An 18,828-nucleotide genomic window follows, 5' to 3' on the forward strand; every position below is an offset into this window, starting at 1 on the left:
CCCTTTCATCAAGTCTACCAAGTCAACTCATCTGAACTATTGAAATTTGATCTAATGGCTAAAGTTATTATAACTTTTAAATGGTCATCTGTTTGTAGTCGTTGGTTCAAATTTCAATGGTCCGGATAAGTGGACTTGGTGAACTTGGTGAAAGGGATCCGGCCCATAAGCACCTTGGATTCTTATTGGTTTTGATTCAAAACTTTTGAACTTTCTCACAAAATGCAATTTTTCTAATTCTCAAGTTAATGGGTTCGGTAAATATACATATATATATATATATATATATTATACAATACTATATTATCTTATATATAATATCTATTATTCGGGTTAGTTTCGTGAGCGGATATGGATCAAGGATCTCTATAACCATATCCTAATAATATTTTCAATTTTTTCCCATATCCGAAATATAACCAAATTTTCATTCTTAAATCTGTTTCATTCAAGCGGTTATCCACGATTATTGAATTTAACGGTTTGAATTATCATCCATACTTTTAATATTAATCTATTATTTGGTGAAACACTAGATGAGACTAGACGTTCTCTCACCCCATCCTCTCTCTCCTCCTCCATCTCTCCCAATTTCTGTCCTTACAATCCAACCAAACCAAATAGAAAAAATAAAAAACCCAGCAATCATCGCTCAGCCATTAAAATTCCACCATCTCCCAATTTTTGTCTTTCCAATCCAACCAAAACAAATAGAAAAAATCAAAAACCCAACAGCCATCACTCCGCCATTAAAATTCCACCGTCTCCCAATCTGTCTTTCCAATCCAACCAAAACACACAGAAAAAAATAAAAAACCCAACAACCATCAATCCACCATTAAAATTCTACCATCACTCCGCCTTTAAAATTCCACCATAAAAACAAACCCAAAACCAAAAAACATCACTCCGCCATTATAATTCTGTTTGTACCATACTTGACAAATCCCGAAACTACTGAGCACCAGTCAACGTTATACTGTCCAGGACCCAGAAGAGTTTCCTTCCAACCAGGAGGCCAATCACAGCGCGACACGTGTCGACATCAGAAGCCAATCATAGCGTGACACGTGTCAACATCAGAAGCCAATCACAACACGATACGTGTCAATGTCAGAATGAAACTAGAAACTCTCTTCTATAAATACAGATCATTCTCTCACAATATTTTCTAATGTCATTTGTACTAAATCATTCACTAGTACTCACTAAAGGAGAGCTTGAACCTGTGTACTTGTGTAAACTCTTCACAATTAATGAGAACTCCTCTACTCCATGGACGTAGTCAATCTGGGTGAACCACGTATATCTTGTGTTTGCTTCCCTGTCTCTATCCATTTACATACTTATCCACACTAGTGACCGGAGCAATCTAGCGAAGGTCACAAACTTAATACTTTATGTTGTACCAAAGTCCCCACTGATTTTGTGCATCAACATTTGGCGCCGTCTGTGGGAACGACACTTATTCCCACTCTCTTTAGCTTTGCCAAGCTGATTTCCACCATTCGTACACTCTCTTTTGACCAGGCATCCCTCTCCAACATGGGGAGCGAAAGAAGCCACATCACACAAAATGACACCCCTCTTGCACCTAGTGCGAAGTAACGAAAGAAGGAAGGAAAAAGGGTTGCTCTTCAAGCTAAAGTCGATGAGTTAGAAGCTTAGAACAACAAGATAGCAATGAAGAATGAGGTCCTCCAGGAGCAGTATGAGGAGCTCTTTGAAACATTCCACGAAATTAGGCGTACTCAAACACGCGAGCTCGTTGCCCCTGTGGATATCAACCATCATCTGGGTACCCTCCAACACGGAAGGTCACCTCCATTTGACATGGGTATCCCTAATGAGGAGCGAGCTAATCATCAAAACAATGATCAACATGAGACTTCTCGCAACCCAGATGCTTCAACCCGAAGCAGGAGAAATGGAGGAAGACATCTTTTTGCAGAAGGGTTGGAAGGATCGAAAGCCGTTTATCGTGACTGCCGAGACTTCCTAAATCAACGTCGAGAGAATCCCCTTGACATATGCTCGAAGATCAATGACCCAAGGGTTTCTGAAAGACTCGGTCCCCTCTTACAACCCAGGCCCACTGCCAATCTAGGGAAGGAACAACAGGTCCCAGAGAAACATGAAGGTACATGAGACTTTAAGGTATTCCTACAGACTTGCCCTAGAAGTCAGTACATCGAGTTCAAGAAAAAATCACACGCCTTTGCTCAAACTTTCCCACTTCCAAGAGGCGATGGAGACTTACGAAAGAAAATTCCAGTAGTACATGGCTCCACTCAGGACCCCCTTGTCCTACAGCTCCTTGAAGAAGTAAACAAGTTGAAGGCCGAACGTCAGGCCGAGATACCTGATTGGAACCAACCCAGGCATGGCCCTCTCACAAGGAGGATCCTCGACACCCCCTTTAAGCGAAGACAAAACAAAAGCTTGGTTTATAACTATATACTGGAAGGGAGGACCCAATTGAACACCTTAACCTCTTTGAGTCCACCTTGGCATATCAAATGCACACTGACGAAGAGCGATGCCTTCTTTTCCCTTCCACCCTCTTTGGCGGAGCTCTAAACTGGTATTGCTGTCTTCCACCTAAGACAGTAGACTCATTTGAGGAACTGAGGAAACTGTTTGTTTCTCAACACATCTTCCAGACCGATCGCTTGCATTCTACAGATGACTTGTACACTATTCGCCATAAGCTGGACGAGTCACTACGAGAGTATGCCGGTCGCTTCAGCCATGAGTATTCTCGCTGCGCTGAGGCAGATGACAAGACCGCCCTCAAGGCCTTCACGGCAGGCCTACGTGATTGTTTCTTCAAGTACATGATCAATGCCAACACTTGGAAGACTTATTCTGAGGTGATGAAATATGCTTACAACCACGTTTCCACCGAAGCAAGGACATACCAAGGGAACCTCCATATGGTTAACCCCTATCAACAAGTGGGAAGTAGAAGTCAAGTTCTACCAAGTGAGGAGATCTTGGCCATTCAGACACCTATTGCATCATCTCGTGCCTCATTTAGCTATTCACTAAGTCACCAAACGTATCTGTCTCTTGGTAAGAGAAATGATTTTTACTCTCAGCAAGCCCATTATAACAAGAGGGATAAAAGTTCGTATCAAGACAACCAGGAGTGAACGTACCGTCGACTATTATGACGATGGGGCCAAGCCTCACTCTTTCAAAGTGGAGGACTAGGTATTGAAGGAAATGCTATTATAAGAAGGCATACACATTACAAATGTTTTGACTCTCAACCGCTTGAGATCTTTTGTCACACAAGTCATTCGGCAAATATTTAAAGAAGAGGGAATTCAGACGACTTCTTTTGAATCTTTTGCATTCCTAACACTAGAACACTTGGTCTACCCTGACCTACCCTTATACTCTAACTCAGAGCTTCAACATACATACTTTGACACAAAGTATGTGATACTAAGTGTTACAACCAATATGGTTCACATATCAAAAGCATGGATCCCTTCATGCATAGCAAAACATTCATAAGCATCACTCATATCAATCAACATAAACATCATATATTCTAACACATACATACATAAACATTATACATTCCAACATATTCATACATAAACATCATACATTCCAACACATCTATACATAAGCCAACTGTGCTTCGAAAGAGTTCAACATACTTTGTGTCTTCGACACTTACTACAAGTGCCTTGACACCTTGCCCTTATTCTCACCAACCGGGTGATAAAATGTGAAGAAGGAACTCATCTTCATGCCACCAACCAGGTGATGAAATGTACAACCCGTATTCTAATATCATTTGGCAACTTGCCATTCATGCCACCAACCAGGTGAAAAAGGAACTCATCTTCATGCCACCAACCAGGTGATGAAATGTACAACCCGTACTCTGCTTCATGCCACCAACCAGGTGATGAAATGTACAACCCATACTCTAATATCATTTGGCAACTTGCCACACATGCCACCAACCAGGTGAAGAAAGAACTCATCTTCGTGCTACCAACCAGGTGATGAAATGTATAACCCGTACTCTAATATCATTTGGCAACTTGCCACTCATGCCACCAACCAGGTGAAGAAGGAACCCATCTTCGTACCACCAACCAAGTGATGAAAGCAACTCACCATTCATTCCACCTACCAGAAGACGAGTGGTACAACTTGTACATGTAAACTCTTAGCATTCACAAATAATCAAAAACCGTCAAGCTTAACAACTTAACTAGGGGAGCACTTATGCCCAACAAGAGTTATAGTCACCAACAAAGTCTTATTGCAAGCCAACAACAACTTCAGTGCATGGCATACGAAGATCAAGCTATTCAGCCCTCTTGTATCTGCCTCAAACATTTCCCCTCTGTAACAATGCAAACACTACAACTCGTAGAAAGCTTCACACACTCTTGATCAAGACAGTGTGAAGCAAAACCAATTTATGGTGCCAACAAGAGCTTCATCAAAGGAGTTCAACCACTTCTCAAAAGCTTCACTCACTCTTGATCAAGACAATGTGAAGCAAAACCAATTTATGGTGCTAACAAGAGCTTCATCAATGGAGGGCAACCACAATTCTCAAAAGCTTCACATACTCTTGATTAAGACCATGTGAAGCAAAACCAATTTATGGTGCCAACAAGAGCTTCATCAATGGAGGGCAACCACAATTCTCAAAAGCTTCACATACTCTTGATCAAGACAATGTGAAGCAAAACCAATTTATGGTGCCAACAAGAGCTTCATCAAAGGAGTTCAACCACAATTCTCAAAAGCTTCACTCACTCTTGATCAAGACAGTGTGAAGCAAAACCAATTTATGGTGCCAATAAGAGCTTCATCAATGGAGGGCAACCACAATTCTCAAAAGCTTCACACTCTTGATCAAGACAGTGTGAAACAAAACCAATTTATGGTGCAAACAAGAGCTTTATCAAAGGAGTTCAACCACAATTCTCAAAAGCTTCACACACTCTTGATCAAGACAGTGTGAAGCAAAATCAATTTATCGTGCCAACAAGAGCTTCATCAATGGAGGGCAACCACAATTCTCAAAAGCTTCAAACACTCTTGATCAAGACAGTGTGAAGCAAAACCAATTAATGGTGCCAACAAAAGCTTCATCAATGAAGGGCAACTATAGTTCTCAAACCTTCAAAGCAAATTCAAGACTGTTCGAAGCAAATACAATTTATATGGTTCATCCAAACCTTCGACTACTACAAGGTGTGACTTGCATCATAATCTCTTGCTCAACAGTGTGGAAGCAAAATTTGTATATGTTGTCTCTCCCACATTTTCAAATTTCTAGTTTCCAAAAAGAAGAAAAAAAAAAGGAAATTCAACAAAGTTTTATCGATGGAGGACAACTAAAAATTCTCAAAAGCTTCATCATATCTTGATCAAGATAATGTGAAGCAAAATCAATTCGTGGTACCCAACAAAGCTTCACCAACAAAAGCTTCATCAATGGAGGACAACTACAAATTCTTAAAAGCTTCACACTATCTCGATCAAGATAGTGTGAAGCAAAATCAATTCATGGTACCCAACAAAAGCTTCAACTCCAAAGCTTCACCAACAAAAACTTCATCAATGGAGGACAACTACAAATTCTCAAAAAGCTTCACACTATCTTGATCAAGATAGTGTGAAGCAAAATCAATTCATGGTAACCAACAAAAGCTTCAACTCTTAAACTTCACCTACAAAGCTTCAACTCCAAAGCTTCATCTACAAAAGCTTCACCCACAATAGCTTCACCTACAAAAGCTTCACCCATAAAAGCTTCACCAACAAAAGCTTCACCCATAAAAGCTTCACCCACAAAAGCTTCATCCACCACAAAAGCTTCACCCACCATAAAAGCTTCACCTACAAAAGCTTCACCCATAAAAGTTTCACCAACAAAAATTTCACCCACAAAAGCTTCCCCCACCACAAAAGCTTCACCCATAAAAGTTTCACCAACAACAGCTTCACCCACCAAAGCTTCCCCCACCACAAAGCTTCACCCACCAAAGCTTCCCCCACCACAAAAGCTTCACCTACCACAAAAGCTTCACCCACCACAAAAGCTTCACCCACAAAAGCTTCACCTACGAAGCTTCAACACAAAAACTTCACCTACAAAAGCTTCACACTATCTTGATCAAGATAGTGTGAAGCAAAATCAATTCATGGTATCCAACAAAGCTTCAACACCAAAGCTTCACCTACAAAGCTTTAAATATATATATATATATATATATATATATATATATATATATATATACACATATATATATTTTTTTGGAAATTCGAAAATTCAAAAATTCGGAAATTCAGAAATTTGAAAATTTGAAAAAAAAAAATTGCGTAGGCCTCCTCTTCTTTGGACCTAACAACTTTCATAACAAATATATATGAAGAAGTTTTGGGCTACCACTTAGAAAGGAAATGCCTCATTCATCAACTTCCTCGACCGGAGCCTTGGGGGACTCCTATTATATGCTACTGCACCTTGATACTTGGAAGTCTCACAACCACTCAGTGACTTGGATTTTTCAAGTCTTCAAACGAGAAGTTTTCCTTACTCGGGAATTTAAGGGAGCACTACCTCAACCTACATGCTTCACTCACAAAGCTTCAACATACAAGCTTCAACAAAAGGAAAAATTCAAAGAATTTAGTGAAGAAGGCCTTGGTGTATTTAACATAATACGTTGAAATGAAGCAAAGCTTGTTTATTGATATCTCTGATAAGTTACAAATATGTACATATACATGAATCAAAATAAACAAACAAGAGGGAGCTTTCACAAAGGTTGCTCAGGAGAAGTCTCAGCAGTCGGCAGAGCCCCAGAAAGAGGAGACACCAGAGGGTGATTATTCGGAGCCTCAGTACTAGGCAGAACCCCAAAAGGAGGAGGCACCGAAGGTTGATCATTTAGAGCTTCATTATGCGGTACAGCCCTAGAAGACGAAGGTAATAAATATCTTTGGAACAAACCCACAAACCTCTGATGATCAAGTAAAATTTGACCATCAGATTCTTGCAGCTGGTCGAGCTTCCTCTTCATGTTTGTAGCATAGTCATGTACGAGCCTGTGCAACTGTTTATTCTCATGCTTGAACCATTTGATTTCTTATTTGAGACTTATCACTTCAGCCGCTAATGATTCAACTTGGCGGTTTCGAGCAAATAGGCGTTGGGCTATATTAGACACAGAACCTGCACACTGAACATTGAGAGCCAGAGAATCCTTAACAACCAACTCATCAGACCGTTTGGAAAGTAGTCTGTTATCTTTGGAAGTGAGAAGGTTCCTGGCCACCACTGCAGTGGTCATATCATTCTTCATCAGTCCCCAATGGTAAGAGGACCAGTAAGGGATAAGAAGGATGGGCGCCATATGTTGTCTTGAAAAGGCATGGCTGTTTCTTCACCAAAGTTCAAGTCAAAACGACAGTCGGATGTGCGAGACATTCTCAAAAATGATGAAGGAGAAATGAGGTGCAATAAATCTCTAAAGTAAGGGGAAAATTCCTACAAGTAATAACTCTCTTAATGTACTTCTTGCACACAATTGGTGCCCTTATAAAAGAAAGGGCAACAAGGTCGTTGGTTCAAAAATCGAAGGGGCACCACTCTCCGGATTCCGAAGAGGCACCACTTTCCACACGCAACATCAGCTCTTCGGGTACCACATATAACTTTGCCAAAGATCTCTGACAAAGGTTAGACACATAAATTTTGAAGGTCCAGCTACCCTACTATTACCCACAAGGGTAAAGGAACAGTACCACTACTTAATAACTAGAAATGCCCAATGTGTGTCAACCTCCATGCTCCGTGGAAAGGCAAACTGGAAAAAATGCCCAACCTTTACTCACATTTGAGAAAACACTGCTAACAAGATTGCTTGCTCAAAAATCAAAGAGGCACCACTCTCCGAATCTCGAGAGCCAGACTCCCAACAGGATTACGTGCTCAAAAATCGAAGAGGCACCGCCCTCCGAATCTCAAGAGCCAAACTCCCAACAGGATTACTTTCTAAAAAATCGAAAAGACACTACTCTCCGAATCTCAAGAGTTAGACTTCCAACAGGATTGCTTTCTCAAAAATCGAAGAGGCATCGCTTTCCGAATCTCGAGAGCCAGACTTCCAACAGGATTACGTGCTACAAAATCGAGGAGGCACCGCCCTCCGAATCTCGAGAGCCAGACTTCTAACAAGATTACTTTCTAAAAATTCGAAGAGACACTGCTCTCCGAATCTCAAGAGTCAGACTCCCAATAGGATTGCTTTCTCAAAAATTAAAGAGGCACCATTCTCTGAATCTCGAGAGCCAGATCGCCGATAAGATTGCTTGTTCGAAAACCGAAGAGGCACCACTTTCCGAACTTCGAGAGCCAGATTTCCTTGGATAAAGCTTGTCTGCAATCTTAACACGCAACATTAGCTTTCCAGATACCACATACCACTTTTTCAAAATGCTCTGACAAAGTTAAAATACGTGAAGCTTGCAACTCCCACTACATTGTTATGACCAAGAAGGGTAAAAGAATAGCACTACTACTTGTTGTTAGGGAGACTCCTATATATGTCGACCTCCATCTTCCACAGCCAGGCAGACCTACAAATAAAAAAATAATGCTAAACTTTTCTTCACATCGAGAGGGCACTCTCAGCAAAGTCTCTCGAAATACTCAGCTTTTTTTTCCTCCCGATAATACCTCTGCAAACAAGCCACACCAGAGCAAGAGTATCTCATATCATCAGGTTAAAAGTAAGAGTATCCCATATCATGCTTTTTCCCTGTCTTTTCCTTTGGTCTTGTTCTTACCTGCAAGACAAGAAGAAAGAGAGCAATCAGTCAGCACTTGGAATCAAGCTTCTAGTCAGGAACTGACTGCCTGGAACCCTTTGCCTGATTACTACCTGGCATTGCTTCGAGTACTCATCTTCAACATCTTATGCTTCCCGAGAAGATACCACATCTGCCTGAGGAACAGATAGGGCAAGTGATAAGGATACAAGGAAGCATGTGGAGATAAGCGTAACAAAACATGTGTCGATACATCCACTACTTTGTCAACAGCAAAAGTATCTCATATCATCAGGGTCGAACGTACTCTAGATTTGATGGACTTGTTTTGACCCTCAAATTCTTGAGTCGGCCTTATACTCTGGAGGAAACCAGAAAACCCTTAAGCCCAGTTCAAGAATAAGCCTGTGGAAAGTTACTTCTTCAAAAATAAAAGTATCTCATATCATCTCTTCTCCATTTGCTTATCCTTATCCTTGTTGCTGTTTACGACACAAGGAGAAGGAGAACAATCAACCGTAAGCCGAAGTCAAACCTCCGATCCAGGTTGCTTGCTTGGAATACGATTGCTTACCTTGTTTGTTACCTCCTTTGGCAAATCTCCTAGCTCGGCGACTTGGTGGACTCCTACTATAGGGTTTGTATCGCACTTGACCAAGCCTTAACTACAAGTAAGCTTGAAGTGAAATTGATACATTACCTTGTGCATCTTCATCAGTTTAAGATACCACCCCTGGATGGAGGAAAAGTACTTCCAGAGAAGATGCCACATCTACATATGAGATAGATAAGGCAAGTGAAAATGATACCACACTTCGGTACTTAGAAGTTTCGTGATTACTCAGTGGCTTGGATCTTGCAAGTCCCCAACCGAGGAGTTTCCCTTACTCTAGAACTTAGGGGAGCACTGTTTGTACCATACTTGACCAATCCCGAAACTACTGAGCACCAGTCAACGTTATACCGTCCAGGACCCAGAAGAGTTTCCCTCCAACCAGGAGGCCAATCACAGCGCGACACGTGTCGACATCAGAAGCCAATCATAGCGTGACACGTGTCAACATCAGAAGCCAATCACAACACGACACGTGTCAATGTCAGAATGAAACTAGAAACTCTCTTCTATAAATAGAGATCATTCTCTCACAATATTTCCTAATGTCATTTGTACTAAATCATTCACTAGTACTCATTAAATGAGAGCTTGAACCTATGTACTTGTGTAAACCCTTCACAATTAATGAGAACTCTTCTACTCCGTGGACGTAGCCAATCTGGGTGAACCACGTACATCTTGTGTTTGCTTCCCTGTCCCTATCCATTTACATACTTATCCACACTAGTGATCGGAGCAATCTAGCGAAGGTCACAAACTTAACATTTTCTGTTGTACCAAAGTTTTCACCGATTTTATGCATCAACACCCTCCACTCACTCCTCTCCATGCTCTTCAATTTCAAACACTCACTACAATTCACAGAAGAAATCTCCACCAGCCTCTCACGATGGAAGACGATGCGGCGTTGAACCCGAATTCGATCTGCAGTCGCTGTTGCAAGTGAACCAGTAGTCAATCTCTGTACCCTCTGAACTAAATTGCACCAAAATATCGTCGGTCACAGCTCAGGACCCGCACACGACTCTGCTTACAATAACCTATCCAGAACGCCGCTTGTGAAGAGAGAGAGAGAGAGAGAGAGAGGAGGCCTGGAGAAAGAGTTGATAATGATGACAGAGGGAGGAAAGGAAGATCGAACGCCGTTGCCTCGAAATGGGATTTGTAACCGTGTCAGGATTTGTTAGAATCCACTCTATTGTGGACTCACCAACTCATCCTGTCCAAATTCTATTATGACTTAGTAGAGCAAGTCTATTTTAGGTTCGATGGTGTCGTCAAAGATAAATTTGAATCAAATTATTGTTAGTTCATTGTAAAGTTAAGTTCATCCTTCTTAACCTTAATATAGATAATACCGTCTCTTAAAAAAAAACTATCACAACTTATCTTAACCGGCTCACCAAACAGCCCTTTTTAAGGGATCAAAGTTCCATATATGGCAGGATGCTTTGGCTGCAAGTCTTGTGATATGTATGTTTCTATGTGTTTATGCAGAAAGCCTTCACCGGTTGACCAATGATGGCTTTGACCTGTCACTCGTGCATCGTATATAAGAGAAAACCATAGATATAGATCTACATGCTGTATTGTATTGTTTTTCTACGTTGCATTTTAAGTGGCTCAAAATTCTTTTTGAGTTTTTTGAAACACATACAATTGTTAATTTCCAAATGTATGTCACAACAAATGCAATAAAAATGACATAGATTAAAATTTCACAATTGGGCTTATATGTAATTCGGCCGAATGTTGAACACGAGGAGCGGATCCTGTGATGGTTGGTTAAGCAACATAATAAGTCAATCATAATTTGGTATAGAACTCGACATTAATTAGAGTTGAAACTAAGACTAGCGTTAGTGGTAAGTCATCGTCTACTTTAACTAATTTAAATTGAGGTGAAAGCATTTCCAACTGAACTAAAACTTAAAAACAAAAATGTTTAGTACGTATTTAAGATGAAAATAGCATTTTTCATTTGGTATTTAATTTAGAGAAAATTGGAGTATTGGTTTTTAAACTTTGTTTCGATTGGAGCTTTGGCTCATGGATTAAATTTTTTGAATTGGTTCCTAAACTTATCGAAATGTGGTGCAATGGTCTTTTTAGACAGCTTTGTAAGAATTATGTCCTTGTTTTCCATTAAAACCTTTTAGGCTTTTTAGCCAAAATAGTCCATGAGATTTGTATAACACATCATTTTGGTCCCTAAGATTGAAAATCAATAGAAATGGTCCTTGAGATTGTCTACCATCCATTATTTTGGTCATTTCGTTAAAAACTTTGTTAAGTGTCTCGGAGCTCTTGGTCGAAAGTTTGGGCAATTTTCAAAGCTTCGTAACTCAATCATTTCTTAATCAAATTCGACCCATAATATATCAAAATGAAGATAGGAAAGTGTAGAAAAGATTATACCTATTCGGAAGCCCAATGGTTGCCAGAGATGGTCGGAAAATAGCTTGAAAGGTGATTGGTTCGCGAGAAAGCTAGAAAACTCGCCAGAAACTGGGTAAACTTTAAACGTTCATAACTTCTTCAATACTCAACGAAATCGAGTTATTCAAAAACAAAAATTATACTTCTCGATGAGACGAAGAGAATAGTACCTTTTTGACAGATAAATCGTTGTTTTTTGGTCGGAAAACGGCTTGAAAGTGGTTGTATTGGTCTCGAGTTAGCCACTTTCGAGCCGTTTTCCGGCTAAACCATGGTGAATTAGCTATCGAGAAAGGTACCATTCTTTTCGTCACGTTGAGAAGTATGATTTTCGTTTTTGAATCACTCGATTTCTTTGAGTATTGAAGAAGTTATGAACGTTTAAAATTTACCCAGTTTCCGGCGAGTTTTCTAGTTTTTCTACAGACCAGTCACCTTTCAAGCTATTTTCCAGCCATCTCCGGCAACCATTGGGCTTCCAAATAGGTATAATTTTGTTTTACACTTTCCTATGTTCATTTTGATATATTATGGGTCGAATTTGTTTAAGAAACGATTGAGTTACAAAGTTTTGAAAATTGCCCAAACTTTCGACCAAGAGCTTTGGGACACTTAATGGAGTTTTTCACGAAATGACCAAAATAATGGATGGTGGACAATCTCAGGGATCATTTCTATTGATTTTCAATCTTAGGGACCAAAGTGATGTGTTATGTAAATCTCAGAGACCATTTTGGCTAAAAAGCCAGCCTTTTATTTTGAGCAAAAGTTGTAAAACAATAACTCGGAAGGATCGTTACTCCAGACAAAATCATGAATCAATACTAACATATTGTAATGTTAGATAGAGGCCAAAAAAGAAACAAAGAATGGTTGGTAAATACGTAAAGCCCACCCATTGGCTATTGGTAGGAAAGTAATCCGATTATAAAAAAAATTACAGACTAAATCCAACATCAATACAAATTTCGCAGTCCAAGGAAGCCCATCAAACATAATGCAGGCCTCAAAAATTCACACATCCAACTTAATTCTAATTCTAAATGGAGGATATCACTGGGCTAAAATTAAGCCCATCAATCCTCAAATTCTTAGCCTCTAAGTCCAACATTTTCTAAAACTAATAGGAAGGAGATTCGAACTTGAAATAAACTCGAGTAGACTTAAGAGCTAATTGGTGCCCAAGTGCTACATTTGTTTACCCTACTGTGTGCCATCAACCACTCTCTTTGTTTTCTTGCCAGCTTGAATCCTCGTGTAGAGATTCTTGGTTCTAATGGACAGCAAAATGTCCAAACCAAACCCAATAACACAGGCAATGGCCATGATGACGAACACGAGCCGGTAACAATGTGCGCCGACGCAGGTGTTGCCACCTCCTTCCGTGGTGGTAGCCTCCATGTCGTACAATAGTCCGGCAAGCAGGCCGGAGAAGAGGAAGGAGCCGAGTGGAAGGTTGAGGATTAGAATGTTGTAAATAAGTCCGTAGTACTTGAGACCAAATAGTTCAGAAGCGACGGGTACTGTGACGGCAAGACGAACTCCATAGCAAATGCCAACGATGGTCGAACCGATGTATAGCGAACCGGGCATGGCAATGGCCATGAGGATGTAGCCAACAGCCATTAGAATCTGAGAAGCAGCATTCCATAGAGGTCTTGGTATTGCAGCTTTCCTGTCATTACAAATTTGGGACAAGAAAGTGTTAAATGTTGGTTGATTTTCTTAGGCCAAAATAGTATGCCACCAAGAAAGTTAGTTGGCAAGCATTTTCAGACAATGAAAGCTTGTAGATTTTCCAAGCATAGATGTTATATACAAAGAACCAAGAGATTTAAAGACACACTGAAAATTGCATAGACTTGTCCATCAAGCAATTTAAGTTAGGACCACAATATAAAGCAAGGGATGGCCCTCATGAAAAAAGTTCAAAAACGTAACCAGAAGTACAAATATATTTATAGAAAACTAGATAAAGAACCCTAATAATTACAATGAGAAAACACGAAAAAAGGAGAAAAGAAAAGAAAAGCCCGTCGGCTATCTTCTCAATTGTCATGTTCTAATTAATTCCCAGTTTGAAAATTCTTATGGTGGTCATCTCCAATCTAAAGTGGGCATACTGTTTTTCTACGATATTGAATTTGAAGTGTTTTTTTTTTTTTTTCCAAAGAGTAATGTTATTAAGGACTTGCAAAACTATTGTATATAAAAAGGAATGAGTTAGCTACGCACATTTATGTATGCAATCTGGAAGAGAAAAATAAGATGGACTTTGTGGGGAAAAACTCCAACAAGATATCTTAAATCCGGACCGTGTATGCTGCGTTGCTTGAATTCTAATCAACTTGTCCTTAAATGTTCACCCAAAGGGTATGTTACCTTTCATATTTCTCAAAAGCCATGTTCCCTTGATATTTGAAAATTACATATATTCGGCTATAATATTTTTTTTTTTAACAAACAATATCATCTACAATAAAAAGTGAGAGAGTGTAACACTTACATATATTTAACATAATCACTATCTCGGCAATCAGATAATAAATATATTAAATACATGTAAGTAGTAGTCTGCCAAAATTAAAATAAAAAAAATCTCGAAAGCAATCTTAAAGCACATTTTTGCTCTTAAGTGTGAATCGGAAATTCCGGAATCTAAATAATAATAGAAAAAGAGGAGTGAGTGGGGAGGATGCACAAGGAGACAAATATTTCCGACAATTATTTACTTATAAAAATGAGTAATTCTATTCGTATCATGTTTTTGTACCATATTTTCATATCATTTTAGGTGGAATTTGATGTGGACAGCCACATCATTTGAATTAATCAGATATTTAAACTTAGTTCATTATTTAATAAACTAATAATTAAGAAAAACTAGTTAATTAAATTATGATTATGGTATACGATGAGTCTTTCTCCTTCATTTCCTTGAGTTTTGCAAATTTTTCAAATGATGTGACTGTCCATATAAGATGGTATAAAATATAATATAAAAATATGATATGAATAACATTACTTTATAAAAATACACGAAGCAATTCTTTAAGGGGAAGTCAAAAGAACCCAAAAGCAAATTAAACAAAAAAAACGGTTTCTTATTAAAGAAAATAAATTATTCCAAAACCGAATCTAACTCTGTTTGGAAGCTAACATGTAGATTATTGAAGTACACTAAAAATAAGAATCGTTAAATATTTTATTGGAAAAATCCGAATCTTCCTATACTTCTTCAGAATTATACCCCAAAAGATACTACATATAATTTCTAACAAACACTTCTGAAAAAGGACAATTCTGGTTTTACTTGATATTTTCAAAAATAATTTAAAAAAAAAAGGAAAAAAAGCATAGCAAAACAAATATGAATAATAGTTTAATTCTTAATAATATTCGATGAGTATACATAAAGAGGAAGAGTGGGTGTTAAGTAAACCAACCTGATGAAGTACTCCGAAATCATACCCGAACCGATCCGCCCGAAAAAACCCCAAATGCTCGTCAGCGAAACGAAGATCGACACGTCCACGTATCCGAGCGCCAATCCAATCTGCCCCATATTGTTCATAACCGCCAGACCCGTCCCCACCCCGCACAAAAACGACACGAACAAAATCCAGAAATCCAACTTCACCATCGCATCGAAGATGGTGTGGTCCTCCCCGAGCACCGGCCTCCTCTTCGCCTCCACCACCTCCGCCGCCGCAGCAGCCACCTCTGGCTTGTGCTGTGTGTCGTCCGCCGCCGTCTGCCTCAAAAGTGGCTCGTCAGATCGGGTGTTCGGATCTGGACCCGACTCGGACGCGACCAGGTCCGGCTTCGAGGCCCACGCGGTGAAAAACGCATACGCAGGAATCGCGAGCGGCGACGCCAGGAGGATTAACAGAATAACGGAGAAGATTAGGGACAAGAGGTTCGAAGGGTTTGGGATGAAGTCGTAGGCGAGGAGGTAGAGTGCGACGCAGATGGCGACGGCGTTGACGACCCAGAAATATCTGGAGTCGCGGTTGTCTTCTGAGGAGGAGGAAGAAGGGGGGACCTCGTGGAGGAAGAGCATGGCGGTTAAGCAGACGGCGAAGGGGGTTACGGCGAGCATGAGGAGGAAGCTAGCGGGGTCGTTGTTGAAGAGAGCGGCGCAGAGGTCGGTGAAGATGGCGGTGCTGAGACCCACGTAACCCTTCAGAATCCCCGAAACGGGTCCCCGGTTTCGCCGGAAGTTTCGGATGCATGTGACGAGAATCGCCGTGTTCATCCACGTCGTGCTGTTGCCGCCCATGCAGAGAAATATACACATCTGAGAGAAAAATTAAACTAATCGTTAGTTTGATTGCACTCTTTAGTGTTCCACGAAAGTGCCGACTGAGTTTTTTATTTACCTGCCAGTAGGAGAGGGGCTTGATTCTTTCGCTGACGACGAGCCACTGGGCGCCGTAGCCGACGAGACCCTCGACGGAGCCGATGAGGAGGATGACCCAGGTCGGCAGTTTATCAGAAGCCAGCCCGGCTAGGAGACCGAAGGCTTTGCCGACGTCTTTGGCGACGGATAGGTTGTTGAGTTCGAGCTGGGTGAGGCCCATGAGGGTTTTGAGGGCGGCGGAGTAGTTGGAGAAAGTGTAGTTGTTGCCGGAAATAGATTGGACCCAGACGGCGGTGACGAATCCCAGCCATTTGGTGGCAGAGGAAACGGAGGAGCGGTAGGAAGCAAACCCCATTTCTGTGTCGGTCTGAAAAAAACGCAGGGAGAGTGGTGAGATTTGTTAAAGGGTGAGGTGCTACTGCTAAGGGACGGGACCAGTATTTAAAGAGAGTTTCTGAATTAAAAATAATAAAAATTGCTTTTTGTGGTTGAATAAAGAAGAAGAAAAGTTTTACAGGCGGTGGGCGCTGTTTGGTGCTTTTGGCGTCGTCTTCCCAGCCCCGCTTCCTGTTCTCCTAATGTCTTTTTAGTGAATATTGTTTTACTACTATACTTATATAATATTGAGGTAGAAGAATTGTATCGAAATTATAATTTATGAGAGTCGAACCTATTAGGATTAAGATTTATTATAGGATTAGGGTTTATTATTGAGACCTTTAACTTGTAAGCGAAAAAAAATATTAGTACATCGTAATGATATAGTATAAAATTTGAGAGAAGAAGAAGAAAAGTAAACTCAACTAATAATGGGAGAAGATTCAACTTGTGTTTGAATCACTCTCAAAACCTAACTTCTAATGAGTAATGCTAGAGAAACTAAATTTATAGACTAAATTTGCAAACTAAATTATGTGTCACCAATAAGAAATGAGCACGTTTAAGTAATAATCCAATTATCAACTTCCATACTATTTGGTTTACAAAATTTAGTCTACAAATTTAATCTCCCTAGCATTACTCAACTTCCAATTACATAGTACTCACTAACACATATAAGTAGGAAGAGGAAGACTTATGAGAGGCCTACCTAAGAAACAATCCGGAAGGAAATTCTCTCCACATGGCTTGTATCATTTGGACGGGAGGTCATGATGATGATCTGTAAGTTGTTTCCCACGTCTATTACACGCTTGAGTTTCGAATTTTTCTTTTGGTTTTAATAAAACTATTATCCAAGTTAAGATTAATCCAGTATGGTGAGTTTGTTTGAATTGTTTTGAATCATGCAAGACAATATCCCATAATATCTTGGACGATGATTACTAATATTTGAAAGGAATCTTTCAAAACGAAACCCGGATTGTACCAAGTATTCCAATTTGTAATTTTCTCCATAACGAAAAATGTTCATTGCTCGTAGTTTCCTTGCGGGGTAGTAGTGCAAAAGCAAACAAGGCAAAATCCAAATCGAATAATGAAGCATTGGAAAAGTATCCGATGTAACGCATAGTATTCGCCGGCATGCAAAATCCAAGTTCCAAGACAAACTTTTTTTCTGGGAAATAAACGAAATGAATTTTATTTTGTACATGTACGTAGTTACGATCACGAAAGGAAAATAAGATGTAAAAGGCAAAAACTGGAAAACGTAGACTGATTTCGTCGCGTGATGTACCAACAAGCGAGTTGGGTTGCCATTTGCCCAACCTCCACGTCACGTGACGTACGAGGAGAAGATTCTTTAGCCAGGGTTTCATCGAGTCAAACGTCATCAATTTCCAACCTTCTTGTACATGGAATATTGGAGAACAAAGTTCTTAATTAATTGAGTTACAAATTGGTTAAACATGCGCGTAATGAGAGGCGAAAAAACCATACCTTTTCTGCAGATGTTTCTCCATGTATTGGACCTGCATTTTCGTCAAGTTTTCTTTCCTGTAATTCGACGTTAAAAGTTGGTAGACGACCAAAACGCTCCTTCTCTTCTCTTTTTTGCCTTTCAATTCTTCTACTCCCCAGCAAAGGGTCGGAGTCATCTTCCTCCGTGGCTTTCATATATATCTTTTGTCACACCCAAACTCGCATCTTCTGTTATGGGACGGCTTTATCTTTTAGTAGAAAATCGATCAAGTAACGAGGTGGCGGCTTTCGGGTATTTTCATGTTTCAAATCACCAAATTTTCTTTTGATGATTAAATTTTCATGCACCAGTTTGTTCACAATGCTCATCAAGTGATGAGTTTCTGGTTTTCGAGTTTTACTAGTAATTGGGTCACCCATATGATTTGTGAAAACTTATTATATATTATAATGGATCTAAACCACTCAAACCCATAGAAAGAACTCCGCAACTTAAGCATTGCACATGAGAATTATTGTGGGCAAGAATAAAACTAGCAGATTAATTAGGGTTATCATGAAATTAAAATATCTAGCAACATTTTTCTATTCTTAATAATTATTTCATATAATGTGGATTAGGTTTTCTAAATATGATACATTTGGCACTCCAAACTTTCTTATTTTGCACTCCAAACTTTCTATATTTATAAAGAAAAATACACTTGTGGAGAGTGTAGAATGA

General features: G+C 39.8%; 1 protein-coding gene across 2 annotated transcripts; it reads right to left on the minus strand.

Annotated features, from left to right (window-relative positions):
- Positions 1–12,755: 12,755 nt before the first annotated feature.
- LOC126624644 (protein NUCLEAR FUSION DEFECTIVE 4-like) lies at positions 12,756–18,510 on the minus strand. 2 transcript variants are annotated; one of them, XM_050293725.1, is made up of 4 exons: positions 18,123–18,510; positions 16,261–16,608; positions 15,325–16,178; positions 12,756–13,553 (listed from the first exon to the last, which is right to left on the minus strand). In XM_050293725.1, the coding sequence occupies exons 1-4, from the start codon at positions 18,297–18,299 to the stop codon at positions 13,082–13,084; spliced, it is 1,851 nt and encodes a 616-aa protein (XP_050149682.1). In that variant the 5' UTR covers positions 18,300–18,510; the 3' UTR covers positions 12,756–13,081. The 2 variants fall into 2 exon arrangements, with proteins under 2 accessions (XP_050149682.1, XP_050149683.1); XM_050293726.1 differs by lacking the exon at positions 18,123–18,510 and adding an exon at positions 16,757–16,767.
- Positions 18,511–18,828: the final 318 nt, after the last annotated feature.

The sequence above is a fragment of the Malus sylvestris genome, chromosome 5, assembly GCF_916048215.2.
Source record: "Malus sylvestris chromosome 5, drMalSylv7.2, whole genome shotgun sequence".
Taxonomy (NCBI): domain Eukaryota; kingdom Viridiplantae; phylum Streptophyta; class Magnoliopsida; order Rosales; family Rosaceae; genus Malus; species Malus sylvestris.

What these genes read in the sequence shown, in the direction of transcription:
- LOC126624644 (XM_050293725.1), bottom strand. Translation starts at nt 18,299, where the DNA reads ATGAAAGCCACGGAGGAAGATGACTCCGACCCTTTGCTGGGGAGTAGA. An exon ending in GAGAAACATCTGCAGAAAAG is followed by an intron (nt 16,609 to 18,122) that starts GTATGGTTTTTT and finishes CGTTTTTTTCAG; the next exon opens with ACCGACACAGAAATGGGGTT. An exon ending in AGCCCCTCTCCTACTGGCAG is followed by an intron (nt 16,179 to 16,260) that starts GTAAATAAAAAA and finishes TTTTTCTCTCAG; the next exon opens with ATGTGTATATTTCTCTGCAT.